This window comes from Perca fluviatilis, chromosome 19 (genome assembly GCF_010015445.1).
Source record: "Perca fluviatilis chromosome 19, GENO_Pfluv_1.0, whole genome shotgun sequence".
NCBI classification, from domain to species: Eukaryota; Metazoa; Chordata; class Actinopteri; order Perciformes; family Percidae; genus Perca; species Perca fluviatilis.
The window spans coordinates 35,444,643-35,465,415 of NC_053130.1; the positions used below are offsets into that span (position 1 = coordinate 35,444,643).

Below are 20,773 nucleotides of genomic sequence, written 5' to 3' on the forward strand. Positions count from 1 at the left end.
ACGCGCTTCCCAACAGGCCTTGTGTGGAGACTTCAAAAGTACTTTCCTTTTACCAAATCAAAATCACGTATTTATACCAAATACAACTTATATAAATTCTCAATCATGACATTGGTTGAAGACTAATTATACATTTTTATAATGTAACTGCAACAATTACAGGTCTCTTAGCTGAAAGAGAAACAGAGTAGGAACCCCCTACTACATATACTATATACAATTGAGGTGCATATTATAAGAAAGTCAGGTAACACTTTATAATAACCATCATTAAAGGAACACGCCGACTTATTGGGACTTTATCTTATTCACCGTAACCCCCAGAGTAAGACAAGTCGATACATACCCTTCTCATCTCCATGCGTGCTGTAACGCTGTCTGACGGCTCCAGCATTAGCTTAGCCTAGCACAGATCCTGTAACTGGTTCCAACAAGCCTACTGCTACGAATTGTGAAAAAAGTGACAAAATAACGCCAACATGTTCCTATTTCCATGTTGTGATTTGTAGAGTGACAGCGTGTACAAAAAACAACGTAACATGAGACACAGCCGTCTTCTAACTGTAAACAAACCGGGAACTATATTCTCAGACAGGCTTGCTGCGAGCATATCACTCTGTCAAGTACTATATTCTTCCGCCTGAGAATATAGTTCCCGGTTTGTTTACAGTTAGAAGACGGCTGTGTCTCATGTTACGTTGTTTTTTGTACACGCTGTCACTCTACAAATCACAACATGGAAATAGGAACATGTTGGCGTTATTTTGTCACTTATTCGGAGCAGTAGGATTACTGGAACCATTCACCTGCATGCTCTGTGATGGGCTGATGCCGCTGTAGCCGTCAGACAGCGTTACAACACGCACTGAGATGAGAAGGGTATGTATCGACTTGTCTTACTCTGGGGGTTACGGTGAATAAGATAAAGTCCCAATAAATCGGCATGTTCCTTTAATAGATAGTAAATTGATAGTTAATTTATCTTTAGTTTATTGTCATTTTATTGTTAACAAACAATTACATTATAATTAATAATGTTTACTAATTATTAGTAGTGCTGTTAATTAACGGATTTTTGTTACACACATTATATCCCTCATATACTATATTAGGTATCTGGTAATGATTAACAAATGTTTGTAAACCTTTAAGAAAACATTTTTAAAACATCTATAAACATTACATAGATAGATGGACCAGATATTCCTAACACTTAGTTAATGGTTACTAGTTGCTTTGTAAGCCGTCTATAAACAGTGTCTGGATGGTTATTATAAAGTTGCAAAGGATGACTATAATACCTTGTTAAATTGTTAATAAATACTTTGTAAACCAACTATAAACATTATATGGCTGGCTATTGTAAAGTCGTGACTGATGTTTTTCATAGTTACTTATTGGTTAGTAAATGCTTGGTGAAGCAATGATAGATTGTTTGCCCTTCATTAAATTATATTTAAAAACGTATCTATATACATACATATATATGTACGTATCTATATGGTGTATATATATATATATATATATATATATACACACCGCGTTCCATATTATATGATATATACACTAATTTTCCTAAATAGTCAATGCAGTACAATTTTCAAGTCACCAACCGTTAGGGTATAAGTCAAATTTCATTGAACAACCACGTTGTGGCCCCCATCCTCCCCTGACCTCAACCCTATTGAGAACCTTTGGAGCATCCTCAAACAAAAGATCTATGAGGGTGGGAGGCAATTCACATCAAAACAGCAGCTCTGGGAGGCTATTCTGATATCCTGCAAAGAAATTCAAGCAGAAACTCTCCATGAACTCACAAGTTCAATGGACGCAAGAATTGTGAAGGTGGTATGTTACTGGTGGTAACTGTTTATAGACGGTTTACAAAGCAACTAGTAACCCTTAAAGCGTAACTCTCGCCAAAACGCAACCTAGGGTCTTTTTGTGAATGTACAAGAGTCAAACTTTTGTCTAAAAGCATGTTTTGGACGGAAGCGCCACTTTTAAGATTTACCGTATTTTCGTTTTTCCGTCAAATGGCCTTTTGAATGGGAGTGCTAGGGGCACTACTATGATAGCCTCAAAATAGCTATTTTTAAAACACTAAGAAGGCTCAACACAACATGAAACATTGCTCGAAGGGTCACCAGGAGCTCTACACCTAAACAAAAGCATTGACAACATTGTTTGTGTACCCTGAGTTTACTAAAAAGAAAGGTTTTGAACAACTCACCATAGCTCTTGTTGTTTCCGGCCGCAGCATTTTTATCAGTATAAAACAATTGATTTCCGAATGCAACGTAACAGGGAGGAGAGTAAAGATGGAAAGCTCATAAAGCTTAGTTCCATATAAATGCACGGATTATTTCTTGTTTTGTCATTATTGAAAAACAATATTGACCTTGTAGTTGAAAAAGGAGCCTCATATGGAGTCCGTTCATTGTCATTCGAATATCGACTCGTTTTGACTGCCGAGGTGGTAGCGGCCGGAAACAACAAGAGCTACGATGAGTTGTTCAAAACCTTTCTTTTTAGTAAACTCTGGGTACACAAACAATATGGTCAATGCTTTCGTTAAGGTGTAGAGCCCCTGGTAATACTTCGAGCAACATTTCATGTTGTGTTGAGCCTTCTTAGTGTTTTAAAAATAGCTATTTTGAGACTAGCATAAAAGTGCCCATAGCACTCCCATTCAAAAGGCCATTTGACCGAAAAACGAAAATACGGTGAATCTTAAAAGTGGCGCTTCCGTCCTAAATATGCTTTTAAACAAAAGTTTGAATCGGGTACATTCACAAAAAGACCCTAGGTTGCATTTTGGCGAGAGTTACTCTTTAACAAAGTGTTAGGAATATCTGGTCCATCTATCTATGTAATGATGGTTATTATAAAGTGTTACCAAAGACTTCATCATCATGGAACTAGCTACAGTAGCATTCATGTCAATCACACAAATTATGTCTTGTATAACTGTTATAGGACTTGCTCTATCAGTAATGGTTTTGTTGTGTAAAACCTGTATGAACAAGTGATAATACACGCACGATCTTTACATCTGTGTGTTTTCAGGGATGGGAATGCTTGCAAGTGTTTACACAGATGATGAGGAGAGAGGCAAGGCCATCGGGATCGCCCTGGGGGGGCTGGCACTGGGAGTGTTAGGTATGTAAACAAGTGTAGTCCAACCAAGAGACATTTCTGTAAAGGTGACAACAGACTAAACATGGAGCGTGGGTTGAGTGTCTACCATTAATGCTGAGTCCTTATTAATACATTTTTGTAAGAAAGCCAGCCGTAACATATTGTCTACAGCTGCACTAGGCAAGATTCTTAGCTTAACACTTCCACATCTGTTCTGAACAGAAAAAACATTCCCATCCTCTGTAAATTATCAATCAAAACTTCAAGAAACCATAAAGCTGCGACCAAAGACATACAAACTCATCATTCTACAACCAGTCCAAGTCTAAGCTAGTAAAAATTTTTGTGGCTTAATGGGGCTATTTCATGAAACTTGTCACCCCAACTTTTTTAGTACACAAGTGAAAACATATATTCCATGGTTTTACTGTACATTCCATACAAATATCTCATTTTAAAACATGTTTTTCCCGGTATGTTTTTCAAAACTAACCTGACACACTTGTTGCAACGTGAGCTGTCTTAAAAAGCTAGGTTAAAAAGCTGCATTAACTGCAGTGATATTAAAGTTGATCTCTCCACAACTGAACATGCAGTGTTTTCTCCACAGTTGGACCCCCATTCGGCAGTGTGATGTATGAGTTTGTTGGGAAGACTGCTCCTTTCCTTATTCTGGCTTTCCTGGCTTTGTTTGATGGAGGTATAGTTACATTGTCTCTTACTGTACGTCCAAACTAAGAACAATATATCAAATAGTAATATAATCAAAGATAATGTGTGAGCTCAACATTGTTGAACACAATTCCATACATTTTTGAAATACTATGTATTCTCTTAAATCCAAAGGTGGAAAGTAACGAAATACATTTACTCATGTTACTGTATTGAGTAGTTTAGTTGTGTATTTTGTATTTTTGAAGTAGTTTTTAAAATCGGTATTTTAAAATGTACTTCATTACATTTTACGTATGCAGCTTCTTCTTCTCTGGTTGCACGTCACAATTAAAAAGAAGTAGAAGAAGAACTGCAGGGTCGGAAGGTCGGACCTTCTTTTACTGTCTATGGGTCGGACCCATGGATGTGTCGGCGATCCGCGAACTGAGTTGGAGATGTTAGCATGGACGTGAATGAGCTGTTATCCCTCAAAAATGTCAGCTCATGGGAAAGAAAGAAAGGTTGATACAGAGTGCCGAGTTTTTAACCAAACATGGACTTCTAAGTATTTATTTACTGAAGTCAAAGGTAAAGCTGTGTGCTAGTTTGCGAAGAAAAGATCACTGTGTTAAAGGATTATAATTTGATTCGCCACTACAATACTAAACACCATGCAGAGAAATACAACAACTGGACTAGCTTTGCTAGTTATGCTGCAAAAGCAACAAGGCATCCAGGGATGCAGCAGTCAAGACCAGCTTTGTGATATCCCCAGGGCTGGACTGGGACAAAAAATCGGCGCTGGCATTTTTGGCCCAGGCGGCCCACACCCACTGTGATTGGTCAGACACATTCCCTGCAGACAGTCCTCTTAAAATATGCGTGCATTCTATGATATGAGTTGCCTAGTGTTCTGTGTTCATGTGATAGTTTTGGATCCTTCAAGAGGGGTCTCAAGACTTATCTGTTGATCTTACACTTAAATAATTAATTCTTAGAGTTATTTGTGTATTTATGGTATTTGTTTATTTTTTTAATTATTAGGGCCAGAGTGCCTATTGAAACTGAAGGAATTATTATTCTTTTCCCTGCAAATTATTTGCCTTTTTGAGAGGCTTAACATACTAAAAAACTCACCAAAATTGGCAGTTGCATCAGGACTGGTGAACATTTACGTATTTTAACGGTTTCGGGAATAGGCACACAAAAAACGGCTCGCTAGCGCCCCCTACAAAATTAACAAAATTGAGCCCCTGCAGTACGTTTAACATAGACTCACGAAACTTGGTACACATATGTAGCATGTCAAGACGTACAAAGAACGTCATTTGAGCCATACCATAAACCCAACAGGAAGTCCGCCATTTTGAATTGAAAGTTCGAAATTACTGCGATTTTGGCCATTTCCACATGACGTACTTTAACAAATTCCTCCTAGAGATTTCATCCGATCAACTTCAAATTTGGTCTGTGCCATCTAAAGACCTTAGAGATGAAAAGTTATTAAAAGAAAAAGTTTTTGTTATAGGGCATGGACGTGACGGGGCGGCCATTTTGTGCTTTTCGCCATCGAAACAGAAAGTGGGTGTAACTCAAGTATACATTGTCCAATTGGCTCAAAACTGTTCATGATTCATAAGACTCTAACTCTGAGAACATTTACAGTACAAAATTGACTCAAAGTCATAGCCCCTCACAGTGGCAAAAGGAAGTAGGCCTAAAAGTCAAGGTGCTATACTTTGACGAACTCCTCCTAGAGATTTCATCCAATGGACTTCAAATTTGGTCTGTCCCATCTCAACACCTTAAAGATGAAAAGCTATTAAAAGAAAAACTTTTTGTCATACGGTGTGGGTGTGGTGGCCTATGCTAAAGCCATGCCCCTTTTCATAACTGGTGACCAGTTTAAGGTAGAATCTTGTGTCAGGTATCATTGAACTCAGCAGGGAGTTCCCTTTTCACTGGTGATGATTTGCAGTGTCTGAGTGCCGCGCAAATGCACAGTCACAAGGAGCGCCATCCGCCATTAACCCCGATGCGCGCAGAGGCGCGAGTGCCCGTCCAACGCTGCTTGCAGCTTTAATTGATATTTGATATTGTATTGCCATTATTGTTATTATTACTATTTTGCTTAATATTGGCTTAGCAACTTTTAAAAACTGTTTACTGTTAATTTTAACTATAAGATTCATATTTTGTTGCTTTGGACAAAAGTGTCTGCTAAATACAATAACCATAATCATAACACTTCCTACAATAAAGCTGAGAGTAGTATATGCCCTGGAAAAGAGAACTTTGGATTTGCAATGCTACTGAATAACATTAGCTCATTAAGCAATTCAAGGAACACTGATGCTTGTATCAAAACTGATTTTATAGATCACACAGACATTTCAGCTGGCCATCCGCTAGCATTTTCAATGTAAGCTTAAGCAATTAGGTTACCTGACAGCCATGTTAATGTTACAGCCAAACTGCTTGTTGTCATTATGACGTGAGGCGCACATAACACACACACACACACACACACACACACACACACACACACACACACACACACACACACACACACACAGAGCCGCCGTCCCTTCCTGAGAGTTCCTGTTAATGTGCCTACTCCTTATCACATCGTCCTCTACTCTCTCTTCCATCTTTTCCTCACTCGCTCCCATGGCCCTGTCATGAGCACTCTCGGCTTCTTCTCTGTCATGATGTTGTTTCTGCTTCTCTGTATAGCCAGCCACCTCTCCTCCTTCCTCTACTTCAGGTCATGCTAATGTTGAAGCAGCTACTACAGCCCCAAACATGTCAGAAATTTTGGCACATTTTGAGACATCCGCCTGTAGATTCTTCATCTTTTTCTCCTGTAATTTCTCGGCACCTCCCTTGCACTTTGGTGGTCGTTTGTCCATTTTAACTTGGATGCTAAACTTTCAGCATAAGCATAACTATTATAGCTTGTGTCTCAGGGCCGGGAATGGGGAAAGGGGTTCCTGGATTTGATTGGGTCAGGCAATTGCCAATAAAGAAAATTAACCAATGGGCCGCTGTCAGTTCTTTATGGGCAAAAAATAAATAAGAAAGGCCTATTATATCAGTGATTCGGCCCAAAAGTGCGTCAGCCCAACGGGAAAATGCCCAGTATGCCAGATGGCCAGTCCAGCCCTGGATAGCCCGTAAAATCGCCAAAACAGTAAGCCATTTTCTGAAGGGGAGTTTATTAAAGAGTGATTGGTGGACTCTGCTGCGCTAATATGCCCAGCGTAAAAAGAGACGTTTGAGAATGTGCCACTTGACATAAAATTAATATTGAGCCTATTGGTCCGGTCCTCCACAACAGTCCCTGTTTCTCATGTGGCCCCTTGGGAAAATTAATCGCCCACCCCTTCCGTAGGACAACGTATGTAGGAGACTGGCTAAATTAATTCACATACCTCTAATTAGCTCATACAGGCTACTTAGGTGTGTAGAAGCTAGCTGCTAGTCTGGGCTGTGAACATTAGGGTCTGTTTATATTAATATAATTAACAATCTATGGGTCTAACCCATTTATGGAGTCAAAACACGTGATTTGGCCTTGATTTTCATTATAACTGTTGTTTATGTTTGTGAAGAAAGGGATGTCCCTCAGAATTAACAATGTCTGGTACTTTCACTTTCAATTGATTGTTTGAAAACGTTTTATGGGATGGTCTGAACTAAAATTGCACATTATACCTTTCTAAGGGTCTTAAATGTCATGTGTGACATGTGTTATGTTATTATTACATGTGTATACATTTGTATAGATGTTTATACATTTTCCTTTGAGTAAAAACAAAATAGTTTTGAATTCATGACCTTCATGACCTAAGTAACTATTACTTAAAGTACATTTTAAATGAACTACATATTACTTTTACTTGAGTAATTTTTCATCAAAGTATTGGTACTTTTACTTGAGTACAATATTTTAGTACTTTTTCCACCTCTGCTTAGATATCAAAAGCTAATATTGAGTTTAATCAATGTGTGTCTTTACAGCTCTGCAGCTCGTTGCTCTTCAACCCACCAAGGTGGAACCAGAGGTGAGTTTGGTAGCATGATCATTCATTTCCTAAAGCTTATCTTACTTCATTAAGATGACCTTTACAGCTGCAAAACATTTCAAAGAAGTTTTTATGGCATTTTTTTCTTAATTGGATCATACATACAGGAAGTGTGAAGAGAAACAGAGAAGGTGGATGACATGCAACAAAACATCCATGGCCTTTGGTAAATGGTAAATGGACTGCACGTACTATACATAGAACCTTTAACCTGACACTAGTGCAAAATACTTTACAGTGCCTGACATTCACCCAAGCAAACAAGGACACTCACAATTTAACATTCAGGATCCAACCTTTGCAATCCATTTTAAGATAAAGTTAAAATTACTGACTTAAAACTGTATATGCCCACATAACCTGAATGAGAGCAACAAAGGGAACTGTAAGTAATTGAAGTAATCTTTCGTCAGACCATTACTGGCTCTTTTCTTTGATCTGTGGATTTGATGGGTGTCTTTAACAATGGCTGCCAAGAGGCCCCAGGCCACAGCCAATTAGAAGTCTATTTGAAAAAAAAAGTACAAGGAAAGGAGTAGTGGTGTAACAGATCATAGTTGATCCATGGTCCGTATGAATCAACACTCACGATTCAGAGTGAACTGCGGATTAATTGCAAAGTTTAACCATAATAATAGTGTGAAATGCAGTTTTGCTGTCGCTGTTACTTAATGGAGGGTTGCCGTGAAAAGATACAGGCAACGCAATTTTCTGTTGACGTGATCGTGTTAAAAGTAGATGACGGAGACGGTGATGGCTACTGGTGGAGCGGAAGAACTCAAAAAGCCATGACACCGGCTACAGAGCTCCGTCCTATCAGCAGCAGTTGGTAGTTGAGTCACCCGAGAATAGGGGTCTCTGAGCCGGGTACAGGGCACTAAGAGCTGTACCCGGCTACATACTACGTCTACGTTGATTTAACAATAGAAGAGCCCATGGATGTCAGTCACGTGTGTCTGCTTCTCCATGCTTATTCCTCTGCATGGAGTCTTAATTGTAATTGTAACAAGGTGATTGGGGCAGGGTAGATACAACAGTATGGGGCCATTAGCTTTAAAGAGAGTGAAAAGCACTTCACAGTGGCTTCAATTAACTCATTAGACATAGTTTTTTTAACACTAATTAATGACTGCTTCAGAAACGAAAGAAAGAGTGCTCTGCTGCATCTTTTCAGGATGACACATGATCTGATCTATTAGCGGGGATACTAGCCAAACAGATCTGCTGATGGAAGCAAAGCCAACGAGATAATCTGTTTTGGGTCAATAGCAGATGCTTTCACCTTTTCAGTATTCTTCATCTAACGCATTTCTAAAAAATGCCCAATGGCCTGATTAGACACTGCAGTTAGGTTGCACAGAGGCTTGCAGCAAGGCAGAATAGGGTTGTGTACCGAATGTGGTACTTTTTACTATACCGACTGAAAAAAACCTGCATGTTCGACACATTCTTACTCCCAGCGCGTCAAAAGCAACACTTGGTCAGGGGCCTTTGGCGTTTGTTACTGACGCAAAAGCCTCCTTTAGCGTCTAGTCCTTTGGCGTCATATTTAGATGGGTTTGGTCGGGACTCTTGGCTTACGTTTAACTGACATGTGGGACAATAACGGGACAGTTAGGTTTAGGTAAAGATTGTGGGTGGGGTTACAAAATTTCCATTTCAGTGAGCGTGTCTTCAGCAAAACTGGAAGAGTTTGTTTTTCTGCACGTCGGTGCGAGCAGCAGCAGCCTGCCTCCGCTTGTCAAAAATGCCTTTTCACAGTAGTGGTGATAATAAACGTTTAAACTAACATTGTTATATGCTTGAAGTGTTTTATATCTATGGATTTTATTGAAGGCAAGTCAAGTGTTGATTCGAGAGGCTAAATTGATCAAACATTTGGTCAAATCTCTGTCAGCTGTCAGTTAAAAAACATAACCATTGATTTAACAAGGCTATGGCCTGAGCATCTCAGGCTCTATCATTGGGTACCGGCACCATATTTCAGCTACCGGTTAAAATGTGAACGGTACCTACGTTAGTCCTATTAGCAGTATATCTCATTCTCAGTTTTACATGTATAACATGTTTGCCTTTTCATTTGCTCCAAATAACATGCCAATTCTTTAAAGTTACAATCTGGAAGATCTCCGTTCAACTATGGTGCTAAGAGGGAATTGTAGGTGTATTGGGATCTCACTTCCCAGAGATCCAAACAGTGTCGCCTGTGTGACGTCAGTCAGTTGGCAGTTGAGGAGCGAGTCTGTTGCGCTAGCTCTGCCTACCCTCTCTGGTGGACCAACCTCTGCTGGGTAATGGAAATTATGCCACTAACTGTGTGCCACGTGATATTTTCCGGGAATGATGCCACATACTGTATAATGAATATTGAAAATTCAAGGGCTTTCATCAGTAGGCCATAATGGTAATCACCATTGTGTTACCTCATTCGACAATAGATAGTGACTTAACGGACATTTATTTAAAGGAAACTCTTCAAGATAATTACTTTAAGGCAGGGGTCTTCAACGTTTTTTAAGCCAAGGACCCCTTAACTGAAGGAGAGATGGAGCAGGGACCCCCTACTACATATATTGTATAAAATGAAGTTGCATATTAAACTGGGCCTACAACAATTTGTAGGGCAGCCTAAAGCCTTTATACATAAATGTTTTGCATAGAATAGCCTAATAATTGTTGGTATGATTTTATGAATCATGTTTTGATGGTAAACATACATGTGTCACAAAGAATCCTCAGGATGAACTGGATCTGTGGATGGACTTGGTGACTTACCTCTAGGCCAGTAAGCAGTGGGGATTTATGAAATTAAATTTTCTTCTTATATTTGATTTATTGTTTTTTAATTATTTATTCATAATTTTTTTTAAACAAAGGTAGTACTGTCAGCCAGTTTCCATTAACCATGTGTTTGGTTACTTTGCCTTACATATTTGCCCACTGAAAAGAATGTCATTGGAGAGTTTGTGTATCCAAGGGTATTATGGTATTACATTAAATATAGTTGCAGATATTATCCATAAATTAATGGGTGAGGCTATTTGCACCCCTGGTACAATTAGCAGTATGCTATTTGTACCCTGGTGCAATTAGAAGTGTATGCTATTTGCACCCCTGGTACAATTAGAAGTGTATGCTATTTGCACCCCTGGTACAATTAGCAGTGTATGCTATTTGCACCCCTGGTACAATTAGCAGTATGCTATTTGTACCCTGGTGCAATTAGAAGTGTATGCTATTTGAACCCCTGGTACAATTAGAAGTGTATGCTATTTGCACCCCTGGTACAAATATCAATGTATGCTATTTGCACCCCTGTGCATTTACAGTACCTTGGCATATATTTACACACAGTTATCCATACTACTCATGTATTACACCTTTTTGGAATATTATTGCCCTGACATTCTTACCCTAACCATAACCATCCCACTCCTCTTGCCTAAACCTAACCAACCCAGAGCAGGCATATTAGCTTCCCTACCACCCTGCAAAAAAAATATGCGTTCGCGGGTCCTGACTTGCGCAATTGCATGCAAATTATCCAATCCAAATTTTTAAAAATAAGATCACCACACAGGGGAATCAAACTCCAAACTCCCATACCAAAGGCAAGCGCACTAACCACTCACCTAGCAGTTCTTTCAGGAAATTGAACAACTTTTTACCACTTGGTTTCTTCAAGCCTCGGTTGCTAGTTAACCATACTGTATACAAAAAAATAGGTACTAACTAACAAACTAACAGTTGTATGCTTTCACTGAAGACAGAAAGCGCAACTGTAGTATCCATTTTCCGCTAGAAATTCAATTGTTATAAACTTTAGAGACAAAACTTCCCTAATATGCCAGTTTCTGCGGTCATGGAAGATGAACGTCCGCCATGATTTCGGTGCACGCGAGCAACGTTTTTTTGTTGTTACGTCACAGGGTGTAAATAGCTCAGCTGTGTGGCCGAGGCTATTCGTACCGGGGGTGCAAATAGACACTCCGTAAATTAATTCAGTCAGTGCTATGACACCCAGACCCTAGAGTAGTTCTCAAATGTTGTATTTCACTGGGAGGAGGAGGTTAACTTAAATTTAGTCTATATCCACAACCTTCCTCTTCTGGGATTGTTCCGATGCCGCCGGAAATTCCTCCTGATTTCGCTCTTTTCAGCCGGATGTCCGTCCCCTTCCTCTTCCTTTGTGTTGGCGTTCTAATCTCCATTGGATTTGTGAGGACTATGGTTAACTGCTTCTCCGATTTCTGCAGGGTAAATCCAGACAGCTAGCTAGACTATCTGTCCAATCTGAGTTTTCTGTTGCACGACTAAAACTACTTTTGAACGTACACGTTCCACCAAAACAAGTTCCTTCCCGAGGCTATTTTGCAGAGTCACCGTGGCGCTTAGCACCGCCCAAGACGATTGTGATTGGTATAAAGAAATGCCAATAAACCAGAGCACGTTTTTCTCCCATCCTGGAATGCTGTGTGGACTAGCCAGACCTTCCTCCGCAGCGCTGTGAAGGAAGGTCTGACAAAGTGAGGTGATGTTGGCAGTGTGTGCAAACATACAAAGGAAGTATAAAAATGCTTTTTATCACTAAGATTTGTAACCTGCATCTTTTACAAGTGCGTTGGGTTGAGGGCTATGGTATAAGCTTTTTGTATTTAATATATAATGTTGTTCTTGTGCCTTTGTCCTTCACAGAGTCAGAAGGGGACCCCGCTATTGACGCTAATAAAGGATCCATACATTCTGATCGCAGCTGGTAAGAAAATAATACCAGCACACAGTATTATGAGGAAACCTAATGTCATCCCACTTAGGAGAAGCATCAGTGGAATATTGCTCTTCATAATGGGGCTGGTGTCGACCGGTGTGGCAGTTCGCTGAGGCGTCGCTCGCTGTGGCAGAGCCAACCCCTTTTTATTGCCTTCCCCTCAGCAAACCCCGGCCCTACTAGTGCCCTATTTGCCGTATGGACGAACGCCAGTTGCCCGTCAGCGGGGCGGATGTTTTGACCTATACTAAAAAGGAGTTGCTTTTGACGCTTCCCTGATTAATTTAGTTTATAGAGACACAAACGCCCTCCGTCTAAGGAGAAGCCCTCGCCCGGATCAGGGAACCCGAAGGCGAGAAAAGAGGTTAGATACACACTACACAATACACCAGACGTCCCCAAGTAGATAGGGAAATGCACTCCCACTAGGAGATAACAGGAGGTCTGCATGTCCAAGTTGATCCCCGCCGGGCCGCAACTGGCCACGGGCGGTTAAAGAGGAGTCACTAAACCCGTAAGGGGGGAAACCCTCCCGGCTTGACAGCGGGCAAGACGATCCCAGAGAAAAATAAGGAACTGGCAAAAGTTGGCTCTCCTAGTCCAAAGTCGGACTCAGGTGATTTTTATTATTTTGTGACAAAAGCAGAAATTAAAAGCAAGTGGTCCTCTACAACATAAAACTAAAAATAAAGATAAAAATAAAGCCTCCGCTCTAACAGAGGTATTTAAAGCTGCTTCTCTTTTCCTCCTGGCTCTGTCTCTCCCACACTCATAAGAGTGCAGGTAATCTCCTCTCTGGTGTCAAAGAGGGCAAATAAATCTTCCCCAAAACGCAGCGAAAAGAGCGTCTGGGCAAACTAAGAGAGAAGAGCACTTTTTAGCCACTTCTCAGAGATAGTCTTTTTTCTTTTTTTCTTTTTCTTTTCCTCCCTTACACTCAGCGAGCACAAGGGAACCCCTCTCCAGTTGAGAGAGGCACAATTAATCTTCCCTAATGCAACAGAAAGTGCAAGGGTAGATGGAGAAGGCTTCATGGCATCCCGATGCCACGTAAAGCGTTCGGGTAAAAGAGCCCGAAGGGAGCCCAAAAGGGACCCAAAAAGGGACCCAAAAGGGAACACCCGAAAGGGCTCAAAAGGCACCCAAAAGGGGCACCCGAAAAGGGGCTGCTACTTGGCAAAAACACTCATATTTATACACGAAAAACATTTTACTCCTCCCAAAATTATCAAAAGGGACGTACTATATGTACTTCCCTATCCTTGTAAGGTGATGTAGGAAACACTTCACAAATAACGTTACAGTAATGAACTTCATGAACTCTACAGCTCGTGTGCTGTGTATGGCCACACATGTGCCTTCAAGACGCACACACACACAGCTGCATGCACTCGTCAAGGCCGCAGCTCCTGCCTGTGCTCTTATCTGTCTAGGTGCTTTCCTACACTTTACAGTTTCTCAAAGAAAGCTCTTTCTGTCATAAAATGCAAAACAGATCAATATGTAAGCAAGATATATGTTATTTTTTGGGGGTTTTCAACACACACACTCTAAGCAATGATATAGTTTGCTTTTCAAAACACATCTATCTAAGTGATTATATGGTTATCTTGTTAATACTGACAACGCTATATATGTTGTAAAGCAAGAAATGACATAGATTCTGCTATTTCTTTGTTTTTGAGTTTTCATCTGGCCTTGCGGACAACACTGGGAAAAAATCAGGGAAAAGCAATTGACCCACATCTTGTTTTTTGTCTAAAGCACTTTGCTTGGCTTGGCCTTGTGTTGTGAAGTGGGTTTGGCATGTTAAAGAGAGTCATCTATCCATCAGAAAAATGCTGTGAACAACACTGTGTTCAGTGTGTTCCATAATTTCCTTATATTTAATTCATGTACCATCTTTAAGTTACACTCCGTCCAGTATATTTATCAAGCACAATTAAATTCTAAATAGAGCCCAGTAAAATAGGTTGAGCTCAGACACTCTGAACTCATTTTGGCAGTTTGTCTGCACACTCAGTCACCATCCGAAGATCAAGACCATGGAGTAGCGTTTGGAACACGGCTTTTAAATTGAGAGCATTGCCAAAGGGGCCAATCCACTGTTTTCTAGCACAGTACCAGGTGCTGACTCTTAGCACATCCATTTCACACACAGCTGCAAACTGCCCCAGTGTGCACTGGAGGTCACAGGTTGATTAAGAAGGCAGAACTACATCATCAGCAAAACTGTGCAGTTCTTAGTTCACCAAACTGGATGCTTCCCAGTGCTTAGCTGCTCAATTTCTGTCCACGACAATCAAATGGGGGTAGTGTGTTTAGGTTGCGGTGGGGGTTGCAGCAGGGGGAAACTCAAAAAAACATAGAGGGCCTGCGCCGAAAAGCTGAGACCGACTCAACTTTTGCCGAAACGCAAACCCACGTGTTTTGAGGCAGTGTGAGAATCCTGTACAGTGAAAAGGAAACATCACTGCTTTTATCGCTGCCACAAGAAAGTTTAAAACACTTTGAGGGTAAAAACGAAAGACAAACACTGAACTGCCTGCGAGGTTGTGTAACAGCTGACTGTTTCCTGCAACAACAAAGCACTCGCTGTGTCTCGCTCCTCTCTTTTCTTTCTCTCTCTCCTGGGAAATGAAGCTGTTTTCGAGGGGGTTGGAAAAACCTCTAAATCTATAAATGATCTGACGGAAAACAGTAACTGTGAAATATAAAGTCTACTTGTGCTTTGTTGGGGGGTTTAAGAACACAAATGTGCTGTTTCATTGACACTCCCCATGCCGCACTACCCTGCGGAGACTCACCGGATCGTTTTTTTGGTCTGAATGCACCGTAAGCCATTGTTTCTACTCCTGACTTGTCTGATGATTTGCCAGAAACTTTTTGAGGCCAACAGAAAGTTCTCCTCCATGGCCTCTCTGCCCTCATCTGCAGCCACAGAAGCTACAGTCCTCCTTGCATCCAGATACCTGTTCGCTGATTCAGAAGTTACCCAGGAGAGGCGAGCCTGAAAGGCCTTCTTTTTCATCATGATGGCTTCTTTTACAACTGTTGTGTTGTTGGATTACTACAGACACATGCACCAATGAGCTGGCATGACAGGACATGTAGAGCATCCAAGTAGATCATGCCCAGATCAGATTCCATGTCCCCAGCCTTTCCACAGGAGATCGGGGGTTGCACCTTGCGAATAGGGGCCTATTCTAGGTTTTCTCAATTCACCCTCACTGCATGTTTGGGTTTAACATTTAACATTTGTTTGACTTTTTTAAACAACGGAAAGGACGCCGGGGATGAATACGTTAGTTTGTCATTCAATCCGGAGACGAAGAACCACAAACATCCAAATGACCAAACAAGGAAAACCTCCGAGGTGCAACCCCAGATGTCCAGTCCTGAGCTCGAAAAAATATCTCGCCAGACGTCCGCCGGGTGTCACCGCCTTCTACCTCCATCCACTGAAGGACCTCAAACCACATCTCTGGTACTCCACACAGCCGACGGGGAAGAACTACCTGGGGGACATGCTTCCACGATAGTCCAAAGCAGCTGGTCTGACCACCAGATACACCAACCACAGTCTTAGAAGCACGGCTGTCCGTTGTCTGTCTGAGGCCGGGCTGGAGTCCAGACAAATCATGTCTGTTACGGGACACAGGTAAGCCTAAGCCTAGGTTATGAATTCATTGTGGTAATAATAACCTGAAGCCTACCTGAAGCCTACTGCAAATATACATTTTTTATTATTTTTTTTGCAGGTGTGAATCCAGCCTCAAAAGCTACTGGGCACCAGACAACACAGGCAAACCCAAGCCTTCTCACTCTGACAAGGTGGTGATCCTCTGCAGTGACAGACAGGAATGATATGAACACAGGCCAAAAGTCATTATGAACAAAATGTCAAAAAGTGGAGAAACACAAGTTTCACAATCCTAGCAGGTCGGAGTCTACCCACGGAGTCTACCCAAGGCTAAACTCTTCAAGCCATGATCTCATTCCTACTGCTAACTGCATTGGAAAACAACTGGACTATGCAGCAAAAAACAGTCTTGAGGTTAAATTTATGTGCCATCATGTTATATTATACGAATGATTGCAGGCTTCTCTTAATTGACAACAAGCACCTTTAAACAGGAACACAAATTTACTCACTCTCCCTGCAGAGGCTTACATCCATGACTTGCCACAAAGAGTCTTAAAGTCTCAGATCACCAGAAGGACAGAATCACAAGATTTAAGGCCGGCCACACACTGGCTGCGTCACGTGAGCGTGTCAGCTGCGTGGCTTGTCCGTTTTTATTTCAGTAACAGGTTAGAGCTTGCACACTGCCTGTGTGACACGCACATCTCAGGCGCGGCTCGAGCCGCCCCGAAAAATGCGTGCATGCTAGAAATAGAACCAACGCCTACTTTTCACACAACACGCAAGCGTGTTGGAAGCGTTTGCCGGCAAAATAGAATGGAAAAGATGTTTATATGTAATTTTGACGCAAATACATATTAATAAATGACATGTTGATGTTTGAAAGTCTCTAGGTTTTGACATAAATGCAGATATAAATGTAATTAAAAAAAAAAAAAACATTATTGATTTTCAAATATTACATCTGTTAATACAGAACAAAATATTCTGTAGCCTATTTTGCCGTCAATACTGCCGACGTTGTCTTTGCTGTAATTGAATCAGTATATATTTATGTTTAACATGAAGTATACTACTGCTTTGTGAGTGTGCACAAGGCGACGCACTGTTGTAACCACACCCTCGACTTGTGCTGGCATATGGTATTGAAATTGAGGATTTAATAATATTTCCGCAGAATTCGGTATTATCAGATCATTCTTTAATTACTTTCGAATTCTTACTACCTGACTATACTAAATTAGATAAAAGCTTCTACACTAGATGCCTATCTGACAGTGCTATAGCTAAATTTAAGGAAGAGATTCCAACAGAATTTGACTCTTTGTCATGCCTTAACATAACAGAGGACATTTATGTTAACCTCAGTCCCTCTCAAATTGATACATTTGTAGACGGTGCTACGACCTGCCTACGGACGACTTTAGACTCCGTTGCTCCCCTCAAAAAGAAGATGATTAAGCAAAGGAAACTAGCACCTTGGTATAACTCCCAAACTCGCAAATTAAAACAAATCTTGCGAAACATCGAAAGTAAATGGCATTCCACCAAAGTGGAAGAATCTCGTTTGGATTGGCAAGAAAGTCTCAAAACCTATAGGAAGGCCCTAAGAAAGGCCAGATCAGACTATTACTCATCACTAATAGAAGAAAATAAGAACAACCCAAGGTTTCTTTTCAGCACTGTAGCCAGGCTGACAGATAGTCACAGCTCTACTGAGCCATCTATTCCTCTAGCTCTGAGTAGTGATGACTTCATGAGCTTCTTTAATGATAAAATTATAACAATTAGAGATCAAATCTATCACCTTTTGCCCTCAACTTCTAACGGTTCACCTTTAAACGCAGGACCGCTAGAAAGAACGACTATTCCCGACATATACTTAGACTGCTTTTATCCTATAGACCTTCAACAATTAATGTTAAAGATATCCTCAGCTAAGCCATCTACCTGTCTCTTAGACCCCATCCCAACGAGACTACTCAAAGAAGCGTTACCCGTGGTTAACACTTCATTACTAGATATGATCAATTTGTCCTTATTAACAGGTTATGTACCGCAGTCATTTAAAATAGCTGTGATAAAACCTCTTCTGAAAAAACCCACCCTCGATCCTGAGGTCTTAGCAAACTATAGACCTATATCTAACCTTCCCTTTCTAGCCAAGATCCTTGAGAAGGTATTTGCTAATCAGTTATGTGATTTTCTACATAGCAATAGTTTATTTGATGACTTTCAATCAGGAAGAATCATAGCACAGAGACGGCACTGGTGAAAATTACTAAAGACCTTCTAACTGCTTCAGACAAAGGACTTGTCTCCATTCTTGTTTTACTAGATCTTAGTGCTGCTTTTGACACTATTGACCATACCATCCTGTTACAGAGACTGGAACACTTAGTTGGCATTAAAGGAATCGCACTAAGCTGGTTTAAGTCCTATTTCTCTGAGCGATCCCAATTTGTTAACATTAACGATAAACCCTCCAAGCACGCTAAAGTTAGCCATGGCGTTCCTCAAGGCTCAGTGCTTGGACTAATTCTATTCTCCTTATATATGCTTCCTCTAGGTAATATTATTAGGAAACACTCAATTAACTTTCACTCTTACGCAGACGACACCCAATTATATCTGTCAATTAAGCCAGACGAAAGTGGTCAGTTAGCTAAACTTCAAGCGTGTATTAAAGATATAAAATCCTGGATGACCCACAATTTCCTGATGTTAAACTCAAACAAAACTGAAGTTATTGTGATGGGACCAACACACCTCCAAACTTCGTTATCTAAAGATATAGCTACTCTGGATGATATTGCCCTGGCCCCCCGGAACTACTGTCAGAAATTTAGGAGTTATTTTCGATCAGGATATATCCTTCAATGCCCACTTAAAACAAACCTCAAGAACAGCCTTTTTCCATCTTCGTAACATTGCCAAAATTAGGAATATCCTGTCTCAAAACGATGCTGAGAAACTAGTCCATGCATTCGTTACTTCTAGACTAGACTACTGCAATTCCTTATAATCAGGTTGCTCAAATAAGTCCCTTAAGACTCTCCAGCTGATCTCGAATGCTGCAGCACGTGCTCTGACGAGAACTAAGAGAAGAGATCATATTTCTCCTGTATTGGCTTCTCTGCACTGGCTTCCTGGGAAATCTAGGATCGAATTTAAAATCCTCCTCCTGACCTACAAAGCTCTAAATGGTCAAGCACCATCATACCTAGAAGAGCTCTTAGTACCTTATTGTCCTAGTAGAGCACTACGCTCCCAGAATGCAGAGCTACTTGTGGTTCCTAGAGTCTCTAAAAGTAGACTGGGGGCCAGAGCCTTCAGCTATCAGGCGCCGCTCCTGTGGAACCAGCTCTCACTTTGGGTTCGAGGGGCAGACACCGTCACCACATTTAAGAGTAAACTGAAAACCCTCCTCTTTGATAAAGCTTATAGTTAGGGAGTGAGGAGTTGCAGCGTCCACCTAACCCGGCCCATCTGCTCCTCTTCGTAGTCCATCCATCCATCTTCGTCCGCTTATCCGGTGTCGGGTCGCGGGGGGAGCAGCTCCAGCAGGGGACCCCAAACTTCCCTTTCCTTAGCAACATTAACCAGCTCCAACTGGGGGATCCCGAGGCGTTCCCAGGCCAGGTTGGAGATATAATCCCTCCACCTAGTCCTGGGTCTTCCCCGAGGCCTCCTCCCAGCTGGACGTGCCTGGAACACCTCCCTAGGGAGGCGCCCAGGGGGCATCCTAACCAGATGCCCGAACCACCTCAACTGGCTCCTTTCGACGCGAAGGAGCAGCGGCTCTACTCCGAGCTCCTCACGGATGACTGAGCTTCTCACCCTATCTCTAAGGGAGATGCCAGCCACCCTCCTGAGGAAACCCATTTCGTCCGCTTGTACCCTGGATCTCGTTCTTTCGGTCATGACCCAGCCTTCATGACCATAGGTGAGGGTAGGAACGAAACTGACCGGTAAATCGAGAGCTTTGCCTTCTGGCTCAGCTCTTTTCGTCACAACGGTACGATAAATTGAATGTAATACCGCACCCGCTGCGCCGATTCTCCGACCAATCTCCCGCTACATTGTCCCCTCACTCGCGAACAAAACCCCAAGGTACTTGAACTCCTTCACTTGGGGTAAGGACTCATTCCCTACCTGGAGTAGGCACTCCATCGGTTTCCTGCTGAGAACCATGGCCTCAGATTTAGAGGTGCTGATCGTCATCCCAACCACTTCACACTCGGCTGCGAACCGATCCAGTGAGTGCTGAAGGTCGCAGGCCGATGATGCCATCAGGACCACATCATCTGCAAAGAGCAGCGATGAGATCCCCAGCCCACCGAACCACAACCCCTCCCCACCCTGACTACGCCTTGATATCCTGTCCATAAATATTACAAACAGGATTGGTGACAAAGCGCAGCCCTGGCGGAGGCCAACCATCACCTGAAATGAGTCCGACTTACTGCCGAGAAC

General features: G+C 41.6%; 1 protein-coding gene across 1 annotated transcript in view; it reads left to right on the forward strand.

The window, feature by feature from the left end:
- The window catches only part of LOC120548394 (synaptic vesicular amine transporter-like), a 65,344-nt gene that overhangs the window by 19,169 nt on the left and 25,402 nt on the right, over positions 1–20,773 (forward strand). The window contains exons 6-9 of the mRNA XM_039784658.1: positions 3,070–3,162; positions 3,752–3,841; positions 7,819–7,862; positions 12,579–12,639. Of these exons, the coding sequence (XP_039640592.1) occupies positions 3,070–3,162; positions 3,752–3,841; positions 7,819–7,862; positions 12,579–12,639 (288 nt within the window). The remainder of the gene's footprint in view (positions 1–3,069; positions 3,163–3,751; positions 3,842–7,818; positions 7,863–12,578; positions 12,640–20,773) is intronic.